We start from the raw sequence: 21,469 nt of genomic DNA on the forward strand, positions 1-21,469 counted from the left end.
CTATTTTTAGAAATAATTATTAAATTTCATATTTTGTGATAATTTTTCCTGCCCAGCTAATATTTTACCATGAACTAGCTGAATTACCCTTAAGTCCATTATATAAAAACTTGTGAGAAGTGTTTATCAATTTCTTCTATCTCTTGGCAATTCTAAGGTTGATAACATCTTGTCTTTTGTAGCTCTCAGTCTTTCTATCATCCGTTGATTTCTGCATATATAATATCCTCATCTTCAATTTTCTTATATATAAAAGCGCCTTGGTACCAAAAATAAATAAATTTCATGGCGATCCTCCCGCAGTCCCTCAAGTGAGCTCGTTTATTATGTCTTAACAATCTGTCCAAACAATCGCACTTGTTCATGTTCTTTTATTTTTTGGGTAAACACTTGTTCATGTTCTTATACTACTTGCAATCCTTGGTAAATTCCTTCTATGAATTGAACCCAAAATGTATATTTTGTGGGTCTTGAGTGAATAATAAAAGCTTGTCAAAATTGCTGGAAAAAGACCCGATCATTCAAAGCAAATAGCCCCACAAGACCTCCAAGCCCCAGCACTGGTTGTCCCTTTGTCCCTTAATTCACATGATTTGGGGAGCAAATAACCCCAAAAACTTAAGTTATTTGACCAACAGCATGCCTTACCTGCTCACTTTTTGGCCCTTAAGTAGTTGGGTTCATCACTCACTCATGCTACTTCTTTATTGTCTTTGCCACTGTAAATACAAGAGAGGTTTTGAATCCATGAATATAACTTAAGAATTGGATCAACTATTCATATAAGTATAGCTGTATAGATGAAGATGAATCTTCACTTTTCATGGAATATTAGATTGGATCTAACTCGAAGGTGTGGGACCCATTCTCTATGAATGATTTAGATCTGACTCCTCATGAGACATGCATGAAATTTTGTTTTATTTATGTTTCTTTCTTCCTTCTGACCAGGGGTGGGGAAGGCCCAATGTAACTTCACAAAGGAGGAAATTTGGGACCACTACAACATCTCAGCATCTTCTTTATAGCCTTTTGTATTCCCTTGCCATTCATGCTCAATAAACAAATCATACCCAGAAAAAAGGCTCAATAAATAAATTTCCATAAGTACAAAATTAAAATTTTAGGTCAAATTCAAGCTCAAAATTACAATTTCTGGTGAGATGAACTCATCATCACTTCTAATTCATCCAACCGCAATAATGTACCCGTAAATCTGTAACCACTACATAGTCATGATTATAGAAGAAAAAAAAGCGTAAAATCTACCGCACAGTCAATTTATGGAAACAGATATAATACCACAGAGTCATTATTGTTGCTGAATGTTTAATCTCGGGTTCAGGTCTTGAACACAAACCCAAATGAAATTATAGATTTAAGAAACGAATTCTTATCCAAATTCTGCGGTTGCTGGCTCAAACAGCTTCTATGCACCAGAAAATGAATGAAGAGACTAGAGAGGGACAGAAAGTCAGGGAATGGAAAACAGGAAGTACCCGTGATTTCCAAGAAAGAAAAAACAAAGGCAGATGTATGGGGACAAAGAGATTAATTCTAAGGGCCTTGATCCCTGCTGGCTGATGGTGTTACATAATTGCAGGTGAGTCTCGATAAACACTTGGGAAATTTAAACAAAAGCAGAGCTTTACTAAAGGTAAAGCTTGTTTCCGGAACTGTGAGGTGAAGTAAGAATATATTGTAGTTTAAGAGAACATACATTGTTTATGGTGGAAGAAAAGCTTAGGAGAGAAAAAGAAAATCAGAGCAACATAGAACTTGTGAGGGAGAGAATCTTGGCATTTACTTCTTCTTCTTTATGCTGGGTATTTAGGTGCCGTGGCTTCTGGGTTCCCCTTCCCTGTTTTATGTAGAGATGCAGGGGTTCTCGGAACATTTTCGCCTCTGAAACATGGGTTCTCAGGTTGGAAGGTGATGGGTTTGCATGGTGGTTGAAGTCATCTTTCTTGGACTCCTGATGGGGGCTTCCTTCCAACTGGTAAGAGGGTTTCTCTGCTTTGCAATTTTATTATGTCCGCTGACAGTCCTTTCCAAAGTGTTCACTTTATTCGTTGGTTTTCTTCCCATGGAGAGGCAATGCTGTTTTCCTTGATTTGCTCTTTTTGTTCTTCTAATCGTGTGGGAACAGTTGCTTTTCTTTGCTCCCCTTCATTTGTTTGTCGGATCTGCTTGATATGTTACAATAGTAGATGGTCATTCTTCTTAAGTATTTCATGCCCATGAGTGCCCTGCGCTGATTTTGGTTGTGGTACTTCTTTTCCTTCTCCCTCCTCTCATTCTGTCTTCTAATCTTGTTGATATAATGTATAACCCATTTCTTCTCATTCTGTCTTCTAATCTTGTTAGTATAATGTATAATCCATTTCTTCCTTTTTATTTTTCTTCATTGTTTTAGCTATGTTCGGGAAATATGTCAATCCGTTTCGTGGACCAATTGTTTCTTTTGTTTATACATTCTGTGTTAGCAGAGGGCAGTACATTGAACGTTTCCATTCCCCCCCCCCCCCCCCCCTTATTTTCTTAAAAAACTCTTCATGATGACCTATTAAAATTCTTATGTTGCTTCTGTTCTGAAGAAAGATTTTTGATGACGCTAGATTGCTAGGCCAGTAATTATAATTTTATGGGTTTAGATGACTTTTAACAATAAGGACTAGGGTATGGTTTTGCGCTTTTAAAATTAAGGATCCAGATAATTTTGTATGCATTTGCAAATCTCTAGTTTGAAAAGAGCAGAGATATATGATGGACACAAGCAGTGGAAGTCAATTTTCCAAGTCACTGTGGAATGCTCACTCTCAACCAGTAGATCATGTAAGAAATTTCAAGAGCCCTAGGGAAAACATTTGAGGTCTGAGCCTGTTTTAAGGATGGCAGAGATGATTGGCCCCCTGCAAAGAAGAAGTGTTCTCCCTGCTCTTTCAATGATTGCCCTCCAATGAACATTCATAAAACTTGAGATTTGTCATTTGAAATTCAATTTCTGCGTCAACTTATAATGGGTAGTACCAGTATCTGTGTTTTGTTGGCTCTCTGAATTGTGTGATTTGTAAGAAGATCAGGGACTCATTTGGTATTTTTTTACTAATCACAGGGGAAATGTTGTACTTTTGATATTCAGTTTTAAATTATGTCCTTGAAGATTACTGTATGTGTTCTTTCTCTTGGCCCTTTCCTTTTTCTCCTTTATTCGTATTTTCTTCGTTTGTTTTTAGCCAAGGACGGCTAATGATCCTCTTAATCCAAATCTATGCAGGTTGGAATTGGGCATTGACCAATTCCTGACTTCTCTACAAAAGAAACATGAGATCGGGTTCCAAAAAGGGCTGGAAATCCATCATGCCTCTTCGTCTGAAAGGGAAAACTGCCTCTCGTTTTTGCGTATTCCCAAAAGTGAAGTCAGCAAGCTTTGGTCCAAGCAACACGCCTGTTTATCTCAATGTGTATGACTTGACCCCCTTGAATGGGTATTTCTACTGGACGGGCCTTGGGATCTTTCACTCTGGTGTGGAAGGTATTGTTTGTTGACTTCTTGTATCTTAGATCTTCTGTTCTAGTTTGGGGAAGAGATCATAAATTCTGGTTGATATCTTTAGTAACTGTTCTAGTTTAGTTTCAGTGTGCTGATTGGGTTTCTAATTTATGGTTTATTTTTTAATGTACACACTGTAGTGCAGATCAATTATATGATTTTTCTATTGATAAGCATGCCATCTTTTTGGCTACATATTTATGGAAGATAGTGATGTGAAGATGGAACATTGAAAGCGCATTGTTTATGCATATATCTGATAATGACAACTTCCTGAAATAATAGGGTAATAAAGCTTGAATCATTTCACCCCTAAATCACCTCTCAACCAGGATTTTGGAGAAAAGGCATGACATTGGATCATAAGCAAAGTAAATTGTGAGATTTGCAAAGAATGAGAGAATGAGAATTAAATTAGCATTTTCTAGGTCACCGATGAGTATTTTTAGGTGGTCATGGAGCTGGTTTTGGCTAACAATTTCCTGATGGTGATAGGAGGGAGTTCTTAGAAAGTTTATGTAGTTAATATGATGATATTGGAGAGCATACCTCCGGGGGATAGAGCTGCAGTCAGCGAGTGAGAGATCCCTAACATGAGGTGGCCCAACAGAAGGGGAGACAGTGTATAGAGGAGATGTGCTCACATGACGAATAGAAGATGGGAGTGAAGATGGGGAGACAGAATCCAGAATGATTGTCTGATTGCACTAGGGGTGTTTTAGTCAACTTAGATAAATACACCAATAAAATGGATGGGAATTGGTAACTTGGTGGTGAGGCCGGGTACAGTGGTAGTGGTGATGACTGTCCCCATACCATCACCTCTTCCTTAGGCTATTCCTTCTTCTCCTCAACTGCAGGAGCAGCTGCAGTAGTGGCACCATTACCTGCTCCTGGTCGGGTAGCAATTACAACAGGAGAACCACCACACCAGATATCGTATTCCTTATAAGGTCTTCAGTATTTCCAGCTTAGCATATAACTTCAGCTTGTATGATTCAATTGTGATATTCATCGCTTTAACAACAGCTGTGATCTTCTCCATGGTGACGGCAATCCCATTATCGTGAAGGGCAAAGCAGCATAAGTGGAAGAATTCTCCAGTGGGTATCTAGCAGGGTGAACTGCAGAAGCAAGTTCTTTTGATGTCTAGTTGTTCCCTTCCTGGCTTAGCATTTCATAACCTGAATAGGATTTTTCTTCATGAAGCACACAAAACCATCATCAGTTCAGGAATGTAAAGGTCTGGTAACAAAAAAATTACCTGAAGGAGTTGGCTTTGGTTTGCTATTGACAGTCTTGAGTGTTGGGTCACTGGTCCTACAGCTGTATCAGCAAGCTGTATGGGTTTTCATGGTTTTTTTTTTGGATGAATGAATAATTAAATTAACTGAAAAAAGATACAACAAGCAACCTTCAAACAAGAGGCTGGAAAGAGGAATTGAGGCCCCAGGATACAACAATAAGTTTGTTCCTTGGGGTGTCAATTACGAGGGGATGGGGATAAGAAGAAACTCTAGCAGAAACATCAAAATAGATGGCCTTCCAAATCATGTCAATAGAGCGGGATTTGGAGGTCCATCTTCTGAGATTGCATTCCTACCAAAGATGATGAACAGTAGCACCAAAAACAAGCTTACTGATCCGGTCCCTAATGGAGGAACCTGAAAAACTTCTCAAAACCCAAACCAATCTCTAGCAAACCCAAAAGAGCGATGCGAGCGGGGCCAAATAAAAGCAAGGGCTTTTCTCTAAAGGGAGTTGGAAAAGGACAAAGGAAGAATAGGTGGTCAAGGTCCTCATGGTTACACCAACAAAGGGTACAGTTTGGGTTTATAGGGATGTGAGGGCTAATGAAGAAAGCTTGGGTGGAAAGGGCAAGCATGAGGGCACTCCAAAGGGTAAGGGAGTGGCTGGGGATATGACCTTTAAACCATATCAACGGGGGCCAAGGGGGGGGGTGAAGGAAGGGGTACGGGAGAGGTCCTAAGCCAAGGACGAGGTGAAGGTTTTAGTGGGTAGGGAGCCAAATAGTAATATCATGAAGGGAAGTTGAGAGAGCGAGGAGAGAATTCTAGACTTGTGTGAGACAGGGGTGGGGGTAAGGGGACCAGGAGCCATTAGAAATGAAGGAGGAAAGGGGGTGGATTTGGGAATGCAGGTATTGTACACAGTGCGTGGGCCAAGGAGGGTGAAAAGAATGCCCATTAAATGCCACGGGTCTAGCCAAAAGGAGGTGGTGGTATCAGTGGAGATAAAGAGTAGAGATTGTCGTGAGCGCATGTGGCCTTAGAAGGATAAGCTTTCTCCAAACCCAGGAAGGGTTGGAGGGGATGGGGACGGTCCAGAAAGAGTCATAACGAAGGAGGTAAGAGTGAACCCAGTTGACCCAAATAGAATCATGTTTGGACACAATTTTCTAGATGAGTTTGAGGAGGCAGGCCATATTGACATCCAAGATGCGGCGAATGCCAAAGCCCCCTTCAGATTTTGGGCGACAGATATCCGACCAACTGATGGGATGAAGGAAGTAGGAGGCTTCTTAACGAAAGCACATAAAAGAGATTCCATAGCAAGGATGATGGATTTGAGGAGAGAAAAGATATCACACCAGTAAAGATGAGACGAATGGAGAACTAATTTGATGAGCACAACTCGGCCAGCGAAAGAGAGAAGCTTACCTTTCCAGAGTCATAGCTTCTTGCGGATATGGTCAAGCATGGGGGAACAGTGGTGACGAGTGAGTCTACCAGGGATAAGGGGAAGACCAAGGTAGGTCACCGGGAAAGAACCAGATTTGAAACCTGTAAGCTGGAGAAGAGATGAGCACAAGGAGTCAAGAATACTAGAGAAGAAGATGGTAGGCTTATCAAGGTTAACTTTGAGGCCGGAGAGGGACTCAAAAGTAAAGAGAGCTAAGAGAATGGATGAAATGGATTGATGATCAGCTTTGGAGAAGATCATTAGATCATCAGCGAAAGCAAGGTGGGTGAGATTGAGGGACTTGCATTTAGGAATGGAGACGATGAGATGTTGATCAGTGCTAGATTGGAGGATACGAGAAAGAACCTCTAAGGCAAGAGAGAAGAGGTAAGGAGAGAGGGGTCAACCTTGGCAGATACCAACACGAGAAGGGAAGTAACCAACCAGAGAGCCATTAGTGATAATGGAGAAGTGGGGGTTAGAGATACAAATCTCAATCCAGTGGATGAAGGAGGGCGGGAATCTCATAAAAGTGAGAGCATCGCTAATAAAGTCTCAGCGAATAGAATCAAAAGCTTTGTAGAGATTAACCTTCATAAGAGCAGCAAGGAAGTGAGAGGTCCTATCAAACCCACGAACAATTTCCGCACAAAGGAGGATATTATCCAATATCCACAATGCTACGACTAGAGATAATACTTGGCATGAATTACGGCATGAATCATCAAAATAAGTTCCGTCCAGCCTTGTTCAGTGCTTTATGTTGACCCTATTAACTCCAAGAGCAATAAACAGAAAAGATAACTGTTTGCAGGATACTTGAGACACATCTTTGCTGAGTCCTGAAAAATACTGTTGTTGCACTTTATGCTGATCAGTATGGCATTCCATGTTGAAATTGTGTCTGTACATTTGGGACACAGATTTGGCCACAGGCATGGAGCTGATTTGGTTGGTATTTACCTGTTCTAAATCCTATAATGCTCTCTTCTTTTTAATAGCTGGAGATGCAACAGAGACGGGGGTTGCCAGAGGAGGTGAAGAAAGAGATAGGAGTGTACCTTATTTCGTGGCTTCTTTGCCTTCAGGAGGCTCCATCAAGTCTGCAAGTCCTCATGATTTCTCACTTCTGTGAGGCATACCTTGGGATGACCCTAGTGATTAAGGGCCCAGGCCCCAGGGTCAACACCAAAGCAATGGAACGTAATTGAAGAACTTGTATTAAAACCAAAAAGACCGGTAGGTCCCATCCCATTGCAGTGGTAATGCTTCATCACTCTAAAATTCGTGGACGAGTTTTTTCAAGACAGATAATTGATGCCGAAATTCTGTACAAGTTAGAGTGTCTAGGAAAGAAGGCAAGTCCATAGAGCTATGCTAGATCCCTATTTCTTTAGGAGTCCTATTTCTGTTCTCTGAAAATCTTAGTTCTATTCTGAATTGATGTTCTGTTGCTTTTTCTGCTTTGAGTGTGGTTAGTTGTCCTAATTTATGCTGGGTTAAGATTCTCTGAGTCCAGAATGTGTTGAATCTTTTGATGATGGTTTCTATATCAAGTCAATTTTATATATTTTGAGGGGTGGGGGCTATTACATATACCATTAGGGAGAATGGACCCTTGATCTCTTCACTAACCAGTGGTGAATATTCCGAGCTGAGTGAGCCAATCCTCTGGTAAAGAACTAAAGATTACAAACAAAATTTAGACATCAAACTTGTTCCTCATTTACAAAATTTAACTGAAGAAAGCCTTGTTTGGTTGATTAAGAATCGCATTCTGCTGTTGTGCCTTATGTTGCTGCTCATATAGCTTTTGTTAGTACTTTAAATCTCATTTTATTTGGAATGGCTTGATCCATGTTCTTTTGTCTCCCCTATTATTTTCCCCTTTTGTCGAACTGCTGCATTCCTCACTGATGTTTTTTCTCTCTTTTGGATGAGTAATAAAATATCATAAAAAACCCCGAGTAGGGGAAAGAAGGAGAATGTACAACGGGGGAGAGAGATGGGGGGAGGGGGGCAACCAGCCATCAAAAGGGGGTCTGGAGAGAAGAGCCTAAACCCCAGGTAACAACAATAAGCTTGTTCCTTGGGGTGTCAGCAATGGGGTGAGTTGGGGGGAGGGGGATATGTTGAAGCCTAGTGGAAACATCAAAATAGATGGCTTTCCAAATCATGTCCAAAGACCTAGATTTGGAGGTCCAAATCCTAAAGTTGTGCTCCCACCATAAGTGGTGGATAGGAACCAGGGAAGGCTCTCAAGATCCAAGACCATTCTCGAGAAAAATCAAAGGGACGTCTGGAGCAAAGCTAAATGGAAGGGAGGGAGTGAGAAAAGGGGCAAAGGAAGAACAAGTGGTCGAGGTCCTTTGAGCCATTCCAACAAAGGTTGCAGTTAGGGTTAACAGGGATGTGGCGGTTGATGAGGAAGGTTTGGGTGGAGAGGCGGAGGTTAAGAGCTCGCCAAAGGGTGAGGGAGTGGTGCGAGATATGACCTTTGAACCAAACCAGAGTGGACCAAGGGATCGGGGAGAGGGAGAGTAGGTAAGTTCCAGGCCGAAGAGGAAGAGAAGGTTCTGGAGGGGGAGAAAGCCAAATACGGGAAGATATAGTGGAAAGAGCGATCAATCTCAGAAGCAGGAGTTTCCTTCAAACCTGGGAAGGGTCAGAGCAGATGGGAGCAATCCAGAAGGAGTCGGACTTGAGGAGATAGGAGTAAACCTAGGTAACCCAAATAGAGTCATGCTTGGAAGCAATCTTTCAGATGAGTTTCAGAAGGCAAGCCAAGTTGATGTCCTTGATGTAGTGGATACCAAGACCCCCCCTCGGCTTTTGGACGACAAACATCAGACCATCTGATAGGGTGGATGAAGCAGGAGACCTCTTGTCCTTTCCAAAGGAAAACATAGAAGAGGGATTCCATTGCATGGATGATGGACTTTGGAATAGAAAAGATGCCACACTAGTAAAGATAGGAGGCTTTGAGGACCGAGCGAATGAGCACTACTCTACCGGTGAAAGATGCCACTCCGTATTATTCTCCCATATTATTTCATCCCTTACTGGAGTTATATGTCCTTTTGGATGTAAACAAACCGTTTCATTGATTTCCTCTTTTTGCCACCTATTGGTGCTAACTTTCTGGTATTTCTGCTGATACGCTCAACATCCTAGCATTATAATTACTCTTGAGTATGTATTCTTTTGTGTTTTTCAAGGGCGAAAAATTCTCCCATATTATTTAGCACTATGTTTCTATCATATTCATGCTAGACACACCTCTTATACCCCCACTCCTTTTCCGTAGGCAGCGTTGTCATCAATCTCATAGTTCCCTTATAGGAAAAGAGAAAAAAAGAAAAAGGGGGGGGGGAGATGATATTAAACATGCATGTGCATGTTGTGTTTTTAGCTATATGAAGGAATAATATATCCATCTCAACTGTTCTCATAGACATGTGATCTATCTACTCAGTATTTCAGCCCGTCTTAACCTATAGTAGAGTATCTGATGTTTACTTCAATGAGCAACGGTGTGGAAATCTTCTTTCCGGATTGAAAAGTGAGAAATGATGAGACCTTAACTTCCATTAGAATGAAAGTTGTGGTGGCAAACATGTGGATCTTCTTTGGCTTCTACCTCAGATGCCATGGATAAGGTGTTGCAGCTCTGGTTGTTCCTTACTACAGGCTGACAGTATAACCAGTGTCCATGTATATCTATTTAGTAGTTTCTACATGTTTAGGTCACTATATAATTGTTCTTTGCAGCTCTGGTTGTTCCTTACTCTTTTTAATTTATTTTCATTTGGCTAACTTCTTATATTGAATGAAATCTTTCTATGTAGGGAAAATTACATAATGACCCCCCTGTGTTTGCAATCAACTACATCTGCTACCTCTGAAAAAAAATGAGTTGGACAAGGCGAAAGAAAGGGGCGGTGGCCGAACCACCGAACCCAAAGCGCGAAGCGACATAACGAATAAACAAAATAGGGCCGCATGGAATGAGTCCGATGAAATAATATTCCAAACCACATGATCTTCCGCTCTCCAAACACCAAAAGAGAGTCACATCACAAGACGCCCCTCTCTCCCTCACGAGCACGCCCACCGGCCGCAACACCAGATGACGAGAAGCAAACACAAAAGGGAAAGGCGCGGAGAGACAAAGAGGGAGGACGCAAGAGAGCAAAGAGGCGGAAGGAAGGGGGGGGGGGGGGGCGGCGGGGCGGGGGCGCGGCCGCGGCGGGGGGGGGCCCTCGTGGCACCGCTCCGCCAAAGACCCGGGCGGAGCGAACGGAAAACCGCGAAAAGCGGCGGCTTTGCCGCCGAACGCGTGCGCGAAAGGCGCCGGTCGGCGGGGGTCGGCGGCTGGCGCCCCGCTCCGTTTTCGCGCTTGCGCGCATTTGACAATGGATGGCCCCCTACTTTTAAGAATTGAAAGCCATAAATGGACAGTTCTGCAGAAGCAGTAAGGGGGCATTTGCAGTTGATTTTTTTCCAGCGGTAGTAGATGTAATTGATTGCAAACGCGGGGTTTATATGTAATTTTCCCTTCTATGTAACATTTTGGATGTCTTTGGCTAAAATTAAGACAAAATACATTAATAGTGCAGAGGAATATGTGTGTTTTCAAATAGAGAGAAGCAGTTATATATAGTAGTTTAGACAGCCATTGGCATGTTGCCTCTACCTTTTTTCCCCCTCCCTTTCTGTATCCACCATCTTTTGTATTATACAGTTTCAGGATGATGCAAAGGATTTTCTAATGACTATTCTTATTTACAGTTCATGGTGTAGAATATGCCTTTGGAGCCCATGACTACCCAACGAGTGGTGTCTTTGAGGTTGAGCCTCGGCAGTGCCCTGGCTTCAAGTTTAGGAAGTCAATATTTATGGGTACAACATGCTTGAATCCCAGTCAGGTTAGGGAGTTCATGGAGCAGATCTCTGCAAACTACAATGGTGATACTTACCACTTGATTGTTAAGAACTGCAACCATTTTTGCAAAGATGTCTGTTACAAGATGACGGGGAATAAAATTCCCAACTGGGTAAATCGACTTGCAAGAATAGGTACATTCATGCATCATTTTATTTCCACAACACTAATCATTTGCTGATTGTAATTGCATTTCGACCTGAATATTTTATAGTTTATTAACTCATGTTGGTCTACAACGATGGCCAGTAAAAACTGTATTCCATTTCTATTGGTACTTTTTTAAACTGTCTTATTTTTGACATTCAATTTTCTTAGTTAATATTTATGTCTGTCATCTCTCTCCATTGGGATATTTGAATTGCATGCATAGGGGGAAACTGACAACAGCGTTTTCCCTACTGTATGGGTTGGGGGAACCATCAAGAAAAAAGAACTCAACCGTCACATTCCTCTTCAATGTTCATTTTCAATAAAGCTGAAATTGATATTCAACAACATTATTAGTGTCTAAAATTGTTCTTTCAAATTTGAAGAACCATATGTATTTTGGGATTGCCAACTATCCAGTTTGTGATGAGATCAAAGTCCAGGTCAAATGATAAAACACTTGATCATTTTGTAGTGTCTAACTCAAGTGAGTTTGTATTATCTCTTAATTTTTTTTTTCTGTTTCCTTTTTATTTTATTTTACTTTATTTTTGTTTGGGGTGAGGTAAAGAAGAGCAGCTGCAAGGCCTTGTGACTTTTGTCTAATAATAACTAGTTATAGGTATTAATCAATAGGAGAAAGGGTGAACTGTGACTTTGGAATATGTGTATACAGTTAAAGATATCTTCTAAGTTTGGAATTAGAGGGTCTATTAACTGCCATGGAGCCATTGTAAGGAACTAATTTGTCCATTCTGGCCGTTGGTTGGAGACATATGCATTGCCTGAATATCAAATTGATGGTTCAACTCTATGGCCAACTTCATATTGGCTTGCCCCTCATATTTTCATCTATTTGAGTCATTTTCAGACTAATAAATTCAAGTCCAAAATTTTTGCAGCCCAAGTTGTTTTTGGCCATAGTGTATGCGCAGGAAGCCTTTGCTTGAGTCGCTGAGGGTGACATGACTGATAATTATTTTAGTGCTTTGCTATCAAACTGAGGCTCCATTTAAATAAATTTTTCTGTTTGACCTGTGGCCCCCTTAGTGAATTGGGCTTTCCTTCTGTAAGCTTGTTGATGTAGGAGAAACCCTAGAAACTAGGAGACCTATAAAGTGGGCTACTGAACTCTTAGAATTAAACACCTATTCTTGACAGATAGTAAAGAAAGGAATTTGCAGCACTTGAAATCTGATTAATCATGCATGTAAGACAGCTAAAGTAGAGAAATAAACACAATAAGTCTTATTGGTAGGCACAACTAAACAAGAATCAATAGGGAAACAAGGGGATGGGGATCTTGGCACCATAACACTAAATTAAATGCAAGCGTATTAAGAAACTTAAAGAAAAATAGAGCTGTCCTAATCAATATCAGATTTCTAACAAGGAATTCAATAATTAACAATGTAAAGGGAGTCTTGGGAAGTTTTTGTTTTAAACAAAACTACTACCAAAGAATAAATAAGAAATATTTTGGGAGAGATAATGTTACCTGCTGATCCTGGCTGCAAAACAGGGGTTAGAAAGCATCTAGGAACAGAAATAAGAGAAAGAAAAAATATTTTGAAGTAGTGGTGAATCCTAGGAAAGGAGAAAAAAATATTTTGAAGTAATGGTGTATCTGAGGGAAGGGAGTAGGTGATAAGATAGAGGGAGAGAAAGAAAAGAAACAAAGACAAGGGAAGGGAAACTAACAAAAGAAAACTAGACTGCCGTATAAGGAAAAGAGGGAAGAAAACAACCTTTGTTTTTTTCTGCAAGAAAATTATAACAACCGTGGGGTTTGGGGAAGAAGAAGAAGATTTTCAGGAAAGAAACTAGGTCTTGTTTTGAAAAAAGAGAGAGTAGATCTTTGTAGAAGAGAGCAAGGGGAATTTTTCTAGTGGGAAACAGGGTGAAAAGCAATAAAAAAATTGATCCCTCACAACCCTACATGTTTAATTCCCAAAATAACCCCAACTTAAGTTGTAAATATAACCCAAACTCAAAATAATTCAAAATTGGGCCAAAATAGACTCTAGGCCCAGCCCATAAAGACTCAAACATGAAATTAAAATATTTCAATAATAACCTACTACCCAACCCACCAAGACTAAGGAAAATAACATGACAAACTGCCTATGAGCAGTGTTTCTCATCGAACCATAGGATCCTAGCAATTTGATAACCTCCGAACTCATCATCGATCCACATAGATGCTGTCGTGGGATGATCTCTACGTCGGCGTCGCCGGTAAACCCGAAACTGCTCACTGATGCCCTCATATTTGCCGAGTCTCACATTGCTAGCTTTGTTTTATTTTTCATTTGTCAAGTAACCAGGACCCATTAGGGTTACTTAGCTATGTAGTAGGATACACCAATCATGTCTTGTTTGATGTCACTTTGTCTATTATTGGTAAATGTAAGGAGCCTGATGGCTTCTCTTGTCAGCACAGAGAAAAGTTCTGGCATCAAGAAGCTCACGTAAGCAAATGTGATATTCAATGGTTCTTTCTAGCTGGTCTGTTATTCTCTGAAAAGAATACATAAAATTATACCTGTTTCCTAAATTTACATTGGTTTTGTAGCAGTGAGTTGTTGTATGGGGGTTGGAAATTAAATCTTCTGTATGCCTTCATTGTCATATGAAAATGAGTGCATCGCCCTGGCTGGGGTACTTAGCAAGCTCACGCTCACTGACCTTGATGACTTTTTTTAAATATCTAGGGACATTTATCCATTGCTTGTATTGTCATAATTCCATAGATACTTTTACATCTGTTATGATATGGTTTGTTTGTAAGAGGTAATTCTTATTGCTTTTGATTGCTACCTATAAACTCAAGCCTGAATTTATGTTTATTTGTTTGTTTCTATAGGGTCATTCTGCAACTGCATACTTCCTGAAGCCCTCAAGGTATCTTCTGTACCTCATGATCCCACTTATGAAGGATATGACAGTGAGAAGAGAAGACTAAGAAGTGCCTTCAGTTGCATGTCTTCACTTTCAATGCGGCAGAAGCAGTTATCATCATCATCATTGTTTATACCATCGCCCTTGAGAGGGTGTCTGCCGCCATGGGAATTAAGGAGGTCCAACAATAATTCATTGAAAGAAAGGTGAGGAAGTATATTCTCTTGTATGCTGTAAGACCTGTCGGAGAATTTCCAAGGCTTTCTGTCATTCAATGTAATGGCCCAAATACTCGGGGTTTAAGTAACATTTGGAAAGGATGTTTTGTTTCTTAATACTGGAAATTGGTCATCTTTTTCATGTTACTGCCTTATCCTGTAAAATTACTGTATTTTCTGCCATTGTAACACTATTTTCTGCTTTGAGACTCCTTAAGAGCTCGCAAGTAATAGTGAGTTGTTTCTTCTGTTTCTTTTAGGCTATGTTTGGATGCTAAGACTAAGAGGCGAATTTTCTTCTTGGCGGATGCATAGAGGGAAGAATGTTGCCAGGAAAAATGTTTGATTCTTAGGCCATGGTACCGGGTCTGGATCACCTCTATGTGCTCTTCTGTTGTTTTTCCACCATACATTAAGCGTGGAGTTTTAAGTCTGACTCACTAGGGGTCTTATCTTTAATTCATTTTTTTAGTATTTTAAAATGGGTTCTATCCCTATTTTATAGTGGAGAAATGTCAGACGAATACATATCTTGCTTCTCTGAACTAGTGGGTACTTTCTGCTCTAGAGTGTGATAGAGAAGGTGAGGGACGCTAACCTAAAGAGAGATGATCTCAACTCGTACAGCAAAGGGGTTTTCAAGTCACCATGGTGAGCCAAGAGCTTGATTTGTTATGCATTAATATGTAACGTACCAGTACAGAAGTGCTGGTACATACTAAATTAACTACTTCTGCCCTGACATGCCTTGTTCTTGACACTCAGGTAGAGATCCCTTTTTTTTTCTTCTGAGTTTTTGGGTACTGACCTAGTGTTCCTATATCGTTGAGAATGGTCCACATGCAATTAGGGCTTCATGTACTGCATGAATTAAAGTTGCTCTTATTTCATGGAAGTGTTACGATCAGCAGAGTCTGGGTCAGAAAGGTTAGTGGCAGCACATGTTTTCTGTTTTCTATAATTGTGGAGCCTTTTACAGCTTTCTAGGGCATGGTGTTTGTCATTTGTACACTTCATGGTATCACTATAACTAGCCATCCTATTCACAACTCCTGAAGAGATATATATAAGGAGTTATCTTATTAGCTGCTTCCTCCCTTAAAGGCCTTTCATGCCCAATATGGGAAAAGCATTGTTACGGATCGAAATTGTTTCAATCGTGCGCATTAAATGCGTAGGACCGTCATGCAGAATTTTAGACATTTTGATCCGAAATTTTACATTCTACATGACAGTAAATGTGTAGGACTGAAGCAAAATCGGTTAGAAATGGATATTCTAGTGTTCTTAGAAGGAGATTAACTGCAGTACAAAATGGGTCATACTGTTTCTACAGATTTCCAAGAGAGTTGGTTTTATTCTTTCTTCTAGTTGTAACTGGAACAGCAAAAGAGGCAGTAAAACTAAATAAAGTCAGAAGACTCAGAACTCTTATCTTCTTTCTCTGAAAGTGGACAATGAAAAGATGAAGATGGGTGACCCAGCTTTTCTTTTCTTTTTTTGGGTGAAAGAGATGGATGAACCTGAGGGGTCATGATTCATGAACATGAACTTCACGTACATATACAAAAGTGAAGGTACAAGAAATAAGACAAAACATGCTCCCTACTAAATGACAAAAGGGAAAAAGTCTTTCTCAGTGTCCTTGCACATACAGATACACACACTTCTGATATCATTTAATCTTGGAATTCTTGAATACTCTGAGAGATTTGAAAAAAAAAAAAAAAAAGAATACTCTGAGATATGGATGCAAAAAAAGGCTAGCTGCTTCTCAGTACAAAAGGATGAGATCATGAGAGAACCACAAGTGTAGCCTTTTTAATCAATAGTTGCCTGTTGGCGTTCTTGACTCCTTTACCACTAAAAAAACTTAGCTGGTTCTCTCACTCTCTCTCTCATGGAACTGTTCATCTTAGGTTCCAACAACATATTCCATTAGGAGAAGAGGTTAGTGTTGTGGGTGTTCAATATGGGATCATTAGTCATGTTTTCAACTAATTTGAATCTGAATCATCTAAGATAGAGGTCTACACTCCTCTCACCCTTGAATGTTGAATGGTTCTGATCTCTTGTTCTCTGTTCATTCATGTCCAAAATTGTTTTTTTGCTTCATAGTCTTAAATCCTAAACCTTAAGACTTTAAACCCTGTGCTCCTTGTATCACTTACTCTTTGTGGGGTTTTTTTCAGTGTAAATTAAAGTTCTAAAAAAGATAGAAGTGATAAGAAATGACACTTAAATTAATTGGTAGCAACAATTACATACTACCCCACATATGCAGGAAACTAATTAGAAGATCTTTACACTAATTTAAGAAGGCATAAATATTTACATGATTAATTAGAAGGGAAAAATATATAATTTATTGATACAAATCTACCCAATCCATCCCTTGAACATAACTAGTTTCATCTGCATAGAACAGACTATTAAATCCATCCACCCCAAATCCATTAAAAAAATTTGGATCAGCATCCATAGAGAAAGAAGAACTTGCAGGGCTACCACTAGACACCCCATCAGAACGCTCTGAAAGCCTCCTAATTTCTTTCTCTGCCTCTGACAGCTTCTCTTTAAGCTTCAACACCTGCAAGCCAAACAGACAATATGTATTAATTTCTTATTAGAAAAAGAAGCTAAAGTTAGATCCAATTTATCAAAGCAATTGCTTTAATTCTCTCACATTTTGTTTACTAGACAAATCCAAATCTTTAACTTCTTTTCAAATAAGGAATCTTAGAGATGGGACCACACAATTAGCAATGTCTAAATGCATGTGTACCACACATTGTGGTTTATATTAATATGACAATAAGAAGCTATAAGCCAAAAATTTATAGATAAGCATTGAACTAAAACAGCTTTTTTAATTAGATAATACACCTATGGAAGATTAATCTAAGTCAATCCAAGCCCCAGAACTTGACACCTCCCTAATTTTTATCTTATTATTTTTTTTGGGGGGAAATCTAGGGATTAGTTGTCACTAAACATGCAACTTTGCTTCTTAGCTTAGTAAGGAGCCTTGCTCTTTTGATTTCTTAATCAATTCTTTTTCTGTAATATTTCCTTAAATTAATTAATACCCCCAAAAGCCAAGCCCATACCCCCTAAAAACACTAAGATGGGACTTCATCAACCATCATGCATATGTACTAGGAAACAAGTGCACCACTGTATACCATTTGGTAGCATTTGTTCTTGAGATTAGTGTAATCAAATAATTAATAGTTGTTTTAATTTTAATAATATGGAAGGAGAAACAAATTTTAACAGAGATGATCCAACAAAAACAGATCCAGAATATGAGAAATACCAAGTAAAAGAAGCAATGTTCAAGAGACAAACCTCAGCTTCAAGGTGACATTTCTCAAGGACAGTGGTGTCATGAACAGAGCTGAGTTTAGAGTACTCTTCTTCAAGTTTCTTGTTCTTCCATCTAGCCCTTCTGTTTTGGAACCAAACAGCCACTTGTCTTGGGTCTAAACCAAGCTCTGAAGCCAGACGATCCTTCTTTCCTGACTCTAACTTGTGTTCATTCCCAAAGTTCATCTCTAAAAGATTAACTTGCTCAGCACTTAACTTCCTCTTTCTTGCAGCCATCTCTGCTGTTTCTCCTCCTTTGTTCTTCTTTCTTCGTCTACGTGGTTTCCTCACCCCTACCCATCAAAACCCACAATATATACAAATCAAAACCATGTCAAAAGATTAAATTCATAGGCTAATTGATTATAACTAAACTAACCAACCTGCAACTGAAGCCACCACTGGATTGTATAAGAAACCAGAAGGGTAGAGTGGACGAGGCAAGAGAAGCACTTGATCTCCTCCTGGATGAGTTGGGTTTCTTATCATTTTCTTTTCTTCCATTTGAAGCTCTCACTCTCTGTGTTTCAGAATTCCAAACAGACTTTCTTGCATACCAAGCTCTCTAGTGGGTTTTTTTTCTTTACTGTTCTTTGTCAAATTTTCTTAACAGGGAAGGACTGGAAGATGAATAAGGTGGAAAAGGGAGAGGAGGGAGAAGAGATATGTTGGAGGGTGAGAAGACACTGAAGAGGAACAGTTTTATTTATAAGGTCTGAGTTACAAAATCACCCTTGATTTTTGTGTATTTATCCAAACTGTAGCCTTTCCATGTTGGGTTCTTTTTATATAATGATAATCAAACTGAATCAACTTATATCAGTCAAAATGGAAAGCCATGAAGCTTGGAGCCTTGGAGATGAGTTGTAGAACCTTTTCTAGAGAAAAATAGGGGACCCCACAAAACAAGGGCTGAAGGGTATTTTAGTCATTTCAGTTACCAGTCTGAAGGATTATTTTATAAGGGGTAGCATGGGATTAAGAGTAAGGATGATGTGGGGGTTGACGTAAGAAGGGAATATAGGAAATGATGGAAGAGAAGAGAGAAAGTGTGAAATGAATAAAAAAAACAAAGCTTGATATACCCAGCATGTCCAACACCCAATTGAGTTTTACAGTAAAAAAGTTTAGCATAGCGTGGGCAAAGAAAGAAGCATGGAATTTTATAAACCCTAACCAAGATCCCAAAGAAAACCTTCCTTTATTAAATCCTTAAGCCATCTTGGAGAACTCAATTAATTACGTAGAGAAGGAGTTGTCTCTAGATTTGGGTTCTAATTTAACAAATTAATACTATTCTCTTCACATGGTTTCCATGTAATTTCTTCCATGTGTCGTGTTGCTGACATGACACGGTGTCTCTCACTTATCTAACTTTTATTTGATTTGAGTTTTTTTATTTTCGAGTGTTAAGTGATAGTTGTCAGTCTTGATTGTTTTGGTTCACTTTGATTCAATTTTATCGGCTGTTTCAATTCCAACAATACTTAAATTTGACTTTACTGGATGATTTCGGTTTTTTATTTTACATCAATCATTATTGACCCTTCGGTCGATTCAATTTGATTTCAATTTCTACGAGTTTCATAGAACCCTAATCCAAAATCAAGTTTATTAAGATTTTGTTTGACCAGGGTTGAACCGATGAAATTTGGTCTATTCTAGATGAACTTCTAGACACCCTCACCGAGTAAGTTTTTCTCTTAGTTGTTTATCTTAAAAAGTCTTCTTAGGTATAAAAGAGAAAAAAAGTCTTTGCTTTGTAACCTATGTACCTAGCTTATTTATGTAATCTTTTTGTGTATCTATATGTGTGTGGCTCGAGATTGAAAGATTGGAAGACACTTTTTCATAGTCAATAATAAACTAGACTACCACATCCCCCAATAGAGAGTCCTTAATTTGAGTAAAGATATTACCTTAGTGAAGGCTAATATGATCTCACCAGGCGCGTCAACTTATTTATTTAGAAGTCACGTTTACAATGCCAGAACAAAAGACCATTTACGCTCCATTTTCAATAGAAAATCTTAACTAGTGATTGATCAATCAAGTTTGCCAATCAAAGAATGTCCTACGTCATTCTCGAAGAATTGCTCAATTGGCAAAACATTAACGCTAGACTAATGTTTTATATAGTATGAGATCAAGAATTCGAATCCCTGAAAACTGACCTGCATGAACATCAACTTTGATACATACAATTAGACCATAAAAAATAAAAACTCTTTTCCACCAATCAAGGGATCTTGAGTCATCCAGATAGGTTACCAATCATCAGTGGAGAATGGGTGGCCCCACATAGCAAAAGTTCTAGTGAGCTGAGGTAAGGGGTTGTGCTTTTTATTTTTATTTTTTATGTTGATTCACTTTAATCACTCTGTGTAAAGCACATGATGGAGTGGAAAATATGAATCCAAAACCCTAAAAGCTTTTCATACGTGTCGACTCAATGGCTAATCTAGGGGACCACTGTCCTTAAAGGCCCAAACGTGCTAACCCATGGTTGGTTGGGTTTCTTCATCACAGTTAAATGTAGCCGCCGCCTGCTTGGATTCATGAATATGATATTTATACTGTTTGATTGTGAAAATTTTTAGATTCATGAAATCTAGAGATTCATCTTTTTACACTGAAAATGTGAGTCTGCAGATTTATAGATATGCTGTAAAATTCTTACTATAAAAGCGCTGTACATTCACAAAATTCACGTCGACCAAACAATTTTTCAAGAATGAATCCACAGATTTAGATTAACCAAACAGTTAATTTTATGAATTATAACTTCATAAATTTGAAATTTCTAGATATTTAAAATCTCCAGACACATGTAAAGGACAAAAAAAAGTTGAACAAAAAACTCATGCTTTACTCGTTTTTACTTCTCTCTATTATTTGTGACTTCTTCCTTTTTCAATCATAAGTCTTTATAAAATTGAAGAAATAAGCATTTATTTTTATTTATAAAAAGACAAATCTATTATTTGTTTTATGACTCTTTTGCCCTTGGTGTGTAATCATTGCATTTTCCATGTACTTTGAACCTTACCTTGTATTCTGTCTCTGTTTTTATTTGTACGACCTACCTTGGGACATCAAAAGCCAATTGGCAGCTTCTTAGGGCAAATATAGTAAAAAGCTACCTTATCTTCTTTGTCTTGCATATCAGGTACTTTCTCCCAATCCTATTGTTCATTTATGCAAATGAGGAACCTAAATCCACCTAAATTAGCAATTTCTCTCTCATTGTAGAGAGATAAATAAAGACACGTGTCAATAGCCCATGAAACACAAGGACCTTTTCTTGATAATAGAATGACACGTGGATCCGTCCTTACCCAACCCACCAACATACACTGAATCTAACCTGTAGAGTGGGTTTGGGTTTGTTTAAACAGAGGTGTTGGTGTCACCATATAAACCCTAAGATCAGTGATTGGGTCTTGAGTTGACAATCTCTGTTACTTTTTAGGGTCTCATCACCATGGAAGGCTTCTTCAAACGTCTACATCTTTCATCAAAAGAGAATCAGTTCACTAGATAAGGGAAAAACCCAGTTACCCAAGAAGGGTTACTTCCTATTTCAAGAGTGTTCTTGATTAAATAAGTTAAAAACTTTGGACACCATTT

The 21,469-nt window shown here is 39.0% G+C and overlaps 2 protein-coding genes across 4 annotated transcripts; one reads left to right on the top strand and one right to left on the bottom strand.

The window, feature by feature from the left end:
• Positions 1-1,336: 1,336 nt before the first annotated feature.
• Positions 1,337-16,379, top strand: LOC149014758 (PPPDE putative thiol peptidase family protein). Of its 3 annotated transcripts, none has more exons than XM_089154981.1 (6): positions 1,337-1,603; positions 1,835-1,999; positions 3,278-3,535; positions 11,048-11,335; positions 14,218-14,458; positions 14,731-16,379. In XM_089154981.1, the coding sequence occupies exons 3-6, from the start codon at positions 3,325-3,327 to the stop codon at positions 14,783-14,785; spliced, it is 795 nt and encodes a 264-aa protein (XP_089011107.1). In that variant the 5' UTR covers positions 1,337-1,603; positions 1,835-1,999; positions 3,278-3,324; the 3' UTR covers positions 14,786-16,379. The 3 variants fall into 3 exon arrangements, with proteins under 3 accessions (XP_089011107.1, XP_089011109.1, XP_089011110.1); XM_089154983.1 differs by lacking the exon at positions 1,337-1,603 and adding an exon at positions 3,116-3,169 and having other exon boundaries at positions 1,619-1,999; XM_089154984.1 differs by lacking the exons at positions 1,337-1,603; positions 14,731-16,379 and having other exon boundaries at positions 1,619-1,999; positions 14,218-14,724.
• Positions 16,380-16,713: 334 nt separating this feature from the next.
• On the bottom strand, positions 16,714-18,592 carry HB40 (homeobox protein 40). The gene is made up of 3 exons (XM_089154985.1): positions 18,223-18,592; positions 17,822-18,132; positions 16,714-17,060 (listed from the first exon to the last, which is right to left on the bottom strand). Exons 1-3 carry the CDS (start codon positions 18,341-18,343, stop codon positions 16,836-16,838), a joined length of 657 nt encoding a protein of 218 aa, XP_089011111.1. The 5' UTR covers positions 18,344-18,592; the 3' UTR covers positions 16,714-16,835.
• Between the last annotated feature and the right edge of the window lie 2,877 nt (positions 18,593-21,469).

The sequence above is a fragment of the Hakea prostrata genome, chromosome 5 (genome assembly GCF_041222555.1).
Source record: "Hakea prostrata isolate BN-2017 chromosome 5, UWA_Hpros_2, whole genome shotgun sequence".
Classification (NCBI taxonomy): domain Eukaryota; kingdom Viridiplantae; phylum Streptophyta; class Magnoliopsida; order Proteales; family Proteaceae; genus Hakea; species Hakea prostrata.

Excerpts from the sequence above, each read along its gene's own strand:
- HB40 (XM_089154985.1), bottom strand. The coding sequence starts at position 18,343 with ATGGAAGAAAAGAAAATGATAAGAAACCCAACTCATCCAGGAGGAGAT. Across the intron at positions 18,133-18,222 it reads AGTGGTGGCTTCAGTTGCAG|GGGTGAGGAAACCACGTAGA; the intron begins GTTGGTTAGTTT and ends TTTGATGGGTAG. Across the intron at positions 17,061-17,821 it reads AATGTCACCTTGAAGCTGAG|GTGTTGAAGCTTAAAGAGAA; the intron begins GTTTGTCTCTTG and ends TTTGGCTTGCAG.
- LOC149014758 (XM_089154981.1), top strand. The coding sequence starts at position 3,325 with ATGAGATCGGGTTCCAAAAAGGGCTGGAAATCCATCATGCCTCTTCGT. Across the intron at positions 11,336-14,217 it reads AAATCGACTTGCAAGAATAG|GGTCATTCTGCAACTGCATA; the intron begins GTACATTCATGC and ends TTGTTTCTATAG. Across the intron at positions 14,459-14,730 it reads AATAATTCATTGAAAGAAAG|GCTATGTTTGGATGCTAAGA; the intron begins GTGAGGAAGTAT and ends TGTTTCTTTTAG.